We start from the raw sequence: 8,318 nt of genomic DNA on the forward strand, positions 1-8,318 counted from the left end.
ATTGTATATATACTTTCACATTCTTCTTGTGGGAATCATCGTGCAAGAACGTGTTTAGCATTTCTTATGCGAGTTTGAGGAGAAGGTTATTTGGTATTTGGACATAAAATCCCACTCTTCCAAATAGTAGTTTTGAAACGTTTATGAAAATCAAATGCAATATTGTAACTTTGAAAGAGTAAGAGTACTTTCAAAATAAATGACAGAGTTTGCAAGAGAAGTAAAGATGCTCGTCCGTACAGTGTAGTCTTTGTATTGTTTTTAGGAAATATTGAGATATTGAAATGAGAAAATAGCTTTTGAGAACTGCCCAAGAGCCGCTGACTGCACCTCGACGTCGACCGAACAAAAATTGGCTGGAGTGAAACCTTTTCTGGGTGTTGGTTGCAAATCGTACGAGTTGAAATCATCAAATTTGAACGATCCTCGCAACAATGTCAAAAAATATCGACCTTCACTTAGTTTTTCACAAGCGTGCTTCCAACAGACCAATAAGGGTTTCGGTTTTTTTTGGAAGATATAACCAACCAAACTAATATAAACCAAATCAAAATTCTTAACATCATAGGTTCCAAATTGAAACCAAACACAAGTGTGGAGAAAAATCAGTGTAATCTACAACATATCTTAGGCCAAGCTGCTTCTGGAAAAGTCAACAAGTGGAAAAAATAATAATGGATCCGTCAAGGATGTGGAAGAACATGTATATTTTTCTAAACAAAAAACACATTATCAACAGGTAAGTAGCACAAACTAGTTACTAAATTGGGGGAAAACCTGATTTCCTGCCTTCAAAAGGTATATTTCTTCTCATTTTTGCTAAGAAAAAGTGGAAGAAGAAGAAGAAGAAGAAGAAGAAAAAAATTAATGAATGCAGTACTGCCCTCAAAGACATACATGAACCTATATATATACATACAGATCGCCAGTCTCTTCTCTATTATCTTTTCAAGACATATATGAGCCTTAATTTATAGCAGTGAGAGGAAGTCTAGAGTCTCTTACTGATTGTGTGGCTTCATGTGCTCCTGCTAAATGTTTTACATCTCCATTTGATTGCTTTGAGTATTTCAAATCCCAGAATGACTTGAGAAGCTCATCAAACGCTGGTGTTCGAAGTTCTTCAATCGATGCCATGCTTGGCAAGTTGAATGGTCGCTTTCTTGGTGTTGAACATGATGGTTCATCAACCTGGTCCAGTAATTCAATATGAATGAAGTAACTAACTAAGCTGACAAAAAATGGATAGTATCAGTTTGTGATGGTTATATACCGTGTAATCTGTCAGCAGACATGTTCCTGCATGTTCTGTGATCTCTACTATCTTGTGGTAGTGGCCACCTTTCAAATCTCTTAGCTCCCCACAACAAGGAGTAATCATTGAATTGAGATTTCCACATGCTTCGTTGTCGAGTTCTAACGAATCTGCACGAGTCGACAATTCATAAGTGGATGGGATGATATAAAAAAGATGGAAGTTACTATAAAGTAGGACACTGACGATCAATAGATGAGAGGAGGTTCTTGTTTGCATTATCAACATCTTCAAGAGCAGCAGATGCAGAGGAGGAAAATCGAGAACATAGCGCTTGATTCGATTCCGTTCCATTTCTAACAAAAATAAGAAAGTAATGACTGATCTTGAACATAATACAACATTTGTTTCTTCATAGATCAATAGTGTATCGAAAAGTGTACCGAAAAATGGAGTCCACAGAAGCAACACTGTTGTTTTCCAAACTGAGTAAGGATTCTTGAGCAGTCCTCCATTGTTGAGCACCCATTTTTGCCTTGTTCAAGCTAAACAGTTCAAATAACACCTATTAACTGGAGAGGCAAACAACAAAGTATTTGCAAGCAAAATAAGTTAGCTGAATTAGATCGTACCAATTTTGAAAAACCTCCTCCATGTCTCTCTTTCCGTGTTCAACAGCAGAAGTATCTTCGTGGTAGTGTGACTCTGCTTTTTCCAGGTGCAACGCCCATTCAGTTTTCACTGAAGAAGTACACTCCTGCATGGTGGACATCTCCTGCTGCAGCATGTTGGTTTTGCTTGTAGCACTCTCCCGCAGGTCACTGATTGCTGTTTGAACCTATGAAAATGAACCATTAACCTTTTAGACCCCCAAAAGAATCTGTGTACATTCCAGCATGCAATGCAATTTATGTGAGGAATAACAACTCTCCACAATCGTATATTGTCCACTTTGAGCATCAGCTCTCATGGTTTTGGTTTGGACTTCCCCAAAAGGCCTCCTCATACCCATGGAGATATATTCCTTACTTATAAACTCATGATCATTCCCTAAGTTAGCCAACGTGGGACTCCCTCCCAACAATCCTCCCCTTGAACAAAGTACAACATAGATCCTCCCCTGAGGCTATGGAGCCCTCGAATAGTCTCCCCTTAATTGAGGCTCAACTCCTTCTTAGGAGCCCTTGAACAAAGTATACACCATTTGTTCAACACTTGAGTCACTTTTTGACTACACCTTCGAGTCTCACAACTTCTTTGTTCACATTTGAGGATTCTATTGTCATGGCTAAGTTAAGGGCATGACTATAATACCATGTTAGGAATCACAGATCTCCACAATGGTATGATATCGTCCACTTTGAGCATAAACTCTCATGGCTTTCCTTTTGGGACCTCATACCAATGGAGATGTATTCCTTACTTATAAACCCATGGTCATTCCCTAAATTAGCCAATGTGGGACTCCCTCCCAACAATCCTCGATAATTTAGTTACAGACTGAAGTTATTAAGAAATACCAATTGTTTCTTTCTCGCATTTGAACTTGCTAGCAACTCAGCCACTTTTGCCAGCAGTTGTTTTTCTTCATTGGCAGCACACTCCTGTAGATTCCAAATGATTTGAAGCTCAATACAAGACTCCAGTAAGTATTAAATCTATTATAAAGTCTTATGCATTTACCTCAAATTTCTTTTCAAGTTCGGACAATTTCTGTTCATTGACTGATTGCGCATCTTCCACAATGTGGGTGAGCTTCGACGCATGCATATCCATAGTCTCTATGAAGTTTGAGGTAATTTTGGAAACTGAGCGTGTGGTTTCCACTGCTCTAGCATGTGCCTACATGAATCCTCATAAGTCGAGCAGTTTTCAAAATATCATTAAAATTGTCGACATAAAGAAGTGTTATTTATCAAAAACCTGATGCTGCTTTTGAGCATATGCAGTCAGCTTCTCTTCCTGCTTGTGAAGGCTATTTTGAAGATCACTGAGCAATGCCTCAGCTTCTGAAGCAACACCATTGAAAAGCTGAATCGACCAAAATCAGTCCAAGGAGAAAGTTTGTTGACCAAAATAGAGGAATCAAATGCTTACGTTTTCAAGAGCAGATGAATGCTTTGAAACTTCAGAATTTATATCACCAAAGGTTGATTGAAAGTTTCCTTCAAGCTCTCCAGTTATATCATTCAGAGCTTTAACTCGAGAACCACACGTTTCTTTCAGATTCCCAATCCGTTCTCTAAGTTCTTCAGTAGCCTTCAGAAGCAGAATGAAAATTATATGGAGATAGCATGAGCAAGTCCAGTCAAGAAATGGTATTAGTCAAAGCTTACCTTAGCCTTTGTTGAAACAAAAGATTGCATGTCTTCCTCCATGTCCCTCAGTTGCTGCTCTTGTTGGGTAACTGAAGCAGCTACAGTTTTATGCAATAACTCCAGCTGCTGTGTTAATTGAAATTGGAATTTCTTGACAAGTAATTTGTTTCTATCTTCAATTTTATCCTTGCGCTCTGGATAGATCAGATGATAATCAGCATAATCATTACTTCTGAATCAACCATATGGGAAAAAAAGGGTAAGCTTAGAAGACACTAAGTGTATAACTAACCAATTTTGTCAAATAAACCCGACACATCTGATGCAGCATTTTCCAGCTCTGCTCGCAACTCAAATGCACGCTCAATAAGTGCTTTCTCTGTAGGAATTGACAAAGCACAACAGTCATACATAAAGTCAAAAAGTTAGAGACTAAGAAGTCTAACATCTATAAAGGAAATCTAAGATTAGAGAGTAGAAAGTTTGAGAAATAGAAACTTATTTCAAGAAAACCCAAATTAGACACATAAAAAAGTGCTAAGGTCAGAAAGAACTTTTCTTACCAGATTTGAGAAGATTAACTATCAGAAATTCCTTTTCTTTTATTGTTGCATTTGCTTGGCGGTGTTTCTCCTCAAGATCAAAGAAAGCATGTTCAGTTTCCTCGAGCTTTTTCTGGAGTTACAAACAACAACAGTTATGAGGACCATTTTCCAAAAAAGTGAGGCATATTGTTCTACTGAACGATGATATGATAGTCCAGCTCATGGATATACCTCTGTTCTATCTAATTTACCGCTTAATTCTTCTGTCAAAAGTTGCTGAGAATCATAAAGCTCCTGAAGCTCCATCACTTGCTGCTCACAAGTAGAAAACTATTAGGGTTCCAAATAAGCAATATGAATGGAACCTCCAGAAATAAAATCTAGCCGATTGTCAGCACACCTTGTCCTTCGATTCTGAATCGAGTTCCATTCGTTCTATTTTTTCAGCCATAGCCTGGGGTTAAAAATTTATGAACATGATATGATTAATATGAATAACACGGCCAAAAGTTTTCCTAAAATCCAAAATAGTCCAAAAACTAACCTTCTTCTCAGCTTCCTCATTAAGGTAACGATCACGTGGTATATAGATTCCATTCTTCTCCCTTGCGGCATATACCTCTGTAATATAGAAAAGTTAAGATAATTTTCAGAAGCTAAATGCCCAATAAAGGGAAAAAGGAACATAAATGTTAGATCTCACATCGGTCGGAGAGGAGAACGAAGCATTCTTTATAAGGAAAGGTGTGGAAAGAGGCAGACACATTTTAAAAACCTTGAGGGGATGCCCGAAAAACCTTGAGGGGATGCCCGAAAAACCTTGAGGGGATGCCCGAAAGGGAAAGTCCAAAGAGGACAATATTTGTTAACGGTGGGCTTGAGCCATTACAAATGGTATTAGAGCCAGACACCGGGCGATGTGCCAGCGAGGAGGCTAAGCTCCAAAGGGGGTGGACACGAGGTGGTGCGCTAAAAAGGAAGCTAGGCCCCATTGGGGGTGGATTGGGGGTCCCACATCGACTGGAGAAGGGAACGAGTGCCAGCGAGGACGTTGGCCCCGAAAGGGGTGGATTGTGAAATCCAACATCAGTTGGGGAGAAGAACGAAACATTCTTCAAGAAAGGGTGTGGAAACCTTTCCCTACCATACGATTTTAAAAACCTTGAGGGGAAGCCCGAAAGGGAATGCCTAAAGAGGACAATATTTGCTAATGGTGGGTTTGGACCATTACAATACATGACTTGTTTCAAATAATGAGAGAGAGAGAGAGATGCACAGTAAATACCTTGTTTAAGCCGATCAATTTCAGAATATAAATCTTTGATCAAAGCAGATTTCATCATCTTCTGGTTAATCTGAATGATCAGGAGCCAGTTAAAATATGCACATGAGGAAGGGAGGAAAGCAGTATGATGGATCAAACCAAAAAATGAACATAAACAACTGAAAATGTGTAAGCAACAAGTACTGAACCTCTGGTTTGTTCTTTATGTTTTTGGCACGGTGTGCATAATCAAGTGTACTGAGTGTTTCTTCCAGACAGTGGATAGAGGGTGATATTGTAGCAATGATGCAAGTCTTTGTTTTACCTCCCAACGAATCCCTCAACAATCTTGTTAATTTACTATCCCTGACATTCAATCATTCCATTAACACTGTTAACTTCATCATCCCTCCTTTCATCAAAGACAAAATGAACTAAAATAGAAACGATTCTTACCTATATGGAACATGACCCGAGTGCTCTACCAGGGCATTGATAACACGCCCAAGTGTCAGCAAACTTTTGTTTATCTCCCCAGCTTCTCTTGCTCTACCCTGCAAATATATTTGAAGTATAATCAAGAACTTGTGGAAGAACTTCTCAAGTGAAATTTCAGCTTTAATTGTACATTCAGTATCATTCATGGCCTGGTGATATAAACAAAAGTGTTAAGTACACAACACCTCTCGTGCACCAGAACGTGAAATATTCTCTGAGCCAGCAAGATCAACAAGATTGAGCTTTCCACATTTTATCATCTCCTCTCCCTCTGGAGTGCACTCTTTAATGTGAATTGTGATGGAAAATATGGAATGGGACCGACTGCTTTGTTTATTCAGAAGTGTCTCTGCCGTACGCCTTTTCGCCGATCCCCGCTCCAAGATTTTATATATTTCATTTGCAGAACAGACTATCTCTTCTTCCAAACCTCTCACAAAAACACCCCCTTTTCCATCTTCCATGAGAGCAATTGGTTTCTTGGACTTTTCATCAATGAACTTTGAAGTCTCTTCAGGGGCCAAAAGATCTGTAATCTCTTCATTGTATAGCTCCAGAAACGTAACTTTCATGTTATACTCCGCATTTTGGGATTCCAAAATATCAAAAATTTGTTTCACAGCTCTAGGAATTACACCAGCATCGCTTGGAAATTCTCCATTCTGGGTTTAGCAATAAAGTCAATTAGACATTGAAATAGAAGAAATAAAAAGAAACTTAGGTGGGCTTCAACCTTTTTCCTTGCTCCACCTTCCATGGTGTATGTTTTTCCAGTTCCTGTTTGACCATACGCGAAGATAGTACAGTTATAACCCTCAAGAACTTCATATACAATAGGAGACACAGCCAGTTCGTACAATTCCCTTTGTTGAGATGCAGGGCCAAACACCTAAACCATATAATCAAACATTAAAGGAAAGGAAATCAATGAACATTAAAAGAATTTTCAATATCAGCTGAACCCATGACAATTGAGCTTAATAAAGTAAGAACACGACCAAGGATTAGCTAGTTTAAGCATTGAAACACAAAGCTAATCTGCTAAAGAAAGTTGTTCAACAGAATGAGCAAATCCATTAATTGAAAAAGGTGAACAGGAAACCTTATCAAATGCAAATGTTCTATCAATCTGCTTGTTGGCTATAGTCTGGATTGCAGAGACTTCTCTTCTACTTTCATGGCAGGATACAACCACCGGAGTATGCAATCGACTTTCATCATCACTCAATGGCCTAAAGAGGAAACAATTCCCAAATCAGAAACAAAAAAAATTATGACAATAAATCAACAGATTCTCCGCATTAAATCACCTGCAACGCACAATAACCTGCACATTAACACCCTTTTCTTTATCATGCTTATTACTCAAATTCGAATCCCCAGATCGTAGATCTCGAGCCGCCTTGTCGTTCGAACGAGGAGTTTGAGATGGCGATATCGGCACTAATCCTCCTTTTCTCTGCTGCGATTGCGCTGATTCCATCGCAAAACAACCGTCCTTTGGATCTCAAACCTTTGAAAACCAGGAAGAACAAAGTCAGCAAAACTCGTACTAAGTTTACCAAGCATAAGACAATAATCCGATCAACCTCAAGTTGAATAGCAATGCCGATAATTATAAGTACAGAAACCCAAAATTAAGCGGAATCAGAAGCTCCACTAACTAGTGAAGCTCCACCACCATCACTTCAGCTAAACAATCTCAAACTCAACCTCCTACATTTACATTCACATTCACAATTACACAAGAACATAAACGAAAAGAACACTGTAAAAAAGTACGGCGTAGGAAAGATTACTGAAACAGAGTCGGACAAAAAAAAAATGGGGTTGAATCTGAGCTGGATTGAAAATGACGGAACGAACCCGTAAATCCTGTGATCAAATCAGAAAGAGGCGAAGAAGAAGGAAATGAAACAAAAAAGTACCCCAAAGGAAGATGAAACACAAGAGAAAAACACAGTGAATCAATGGCCGAGCAAAGGAAGAGTTGGTTCGAACGCCCAGGAGAATAAGATTCTGAATCAGTGGCGATGATTTTGGAGAGAGAAAGTGAAGAACACTGACTGAAGATGAAGAAAACGAATTGGATTTGGAGGATTCGTTCAATGGCTGAAGAGAGAGAGAGAGAGAGAGATGGGGGGAGGTGTGAGGAAGAAGAAGATGGAGTGTGGATCAGTAGTTGGATATGAAAAATTAAAAAATAATAATAATAATTATATCATTTTTTAAAAAAATAAATAAATAATGGAAATTTGGGAAAATGAAATATTTAAAAGACGTTACGAGGAGTTTGAAAATCGGCAGACGGCCGGTTTCAAAATCGGCGGACGGCATTAGACGGTGTGGCTTAACGGCGTTGAATATAAAAACTAAGAAAAAAGGCTCCGTTTTGTAATACCGTTAATTTTTGCTTCCGACCGTTAAAAACGGACAAA

The 8,318-nt window shown here is 38.7% G+C and overlaps 1 protein-coding gene across 1 annotated transcript; it reads right to left on the minus strand.

Annotated features, from left to right (window-relative positions):
- Window positions 1–672: 672 nt before the first annotated feature.
- LOC111782952 (kinesin-like protein KIN-5D) lies at window positions 673–8,067 on the minus strand. Its single transcript, XM_087120649.1, has 22 exons — window positions 7,191–8,067; window positions 6,983–7,112; window positions 6,614–6,769; window positions 6,066–6,542; window positions 5,839–5,936; window positions 5,592–5,748; window positions 5,404–5,473; window positions 4,663–4,739; window positions 4,519–4,572; window positions 4,350–4,430; window positions 4,137–4,248; window positions 3,866–3,952; window positions 3,592–3,767; window positions 3,353–3,514; window positions 3,179–3,286; window positions 2,939–3,097; window positions 2,776–2,859; window positions 1,888–2,093; window positions 1,699–1,800; window positions 1,502–1,611; window positions 1,274–1,425; window positions 673–1,191 (listed from the first exon to the last, which is right to left on the minus strand). Exons 1-22 carry the CDS (start codon window positions 7,361–7,363, stop codon window positions 967–969), a joined length of 3,156 nt encoding a protein of 1,051 aa, XP_086976775.1. The 5' UTR covers window positions 7,364–8,067; the 3' UTR covers window positions 673–966.
- Between the last annotated feature and the right edge of the window lie 251 nt (window positions 8,068–8,318).

The sequence above is a fragment of the Cucurbita pepo genome, chromosome 20, assembly GCF_057944985.1.
Source record: "Cucurbita pepo subsp. pepo isolate OVF chromosome 20, ASM5794498v1, whole genome shotgun sequence".
Taxonomy (NCBI): domain Eukaryota; kingdom Viridiplantae; phylum Streptophyta; class Magnoliopsida; order Cucurbitales; family Cucurbitaceae; genus Cucurbita; species Cucurbita pepo.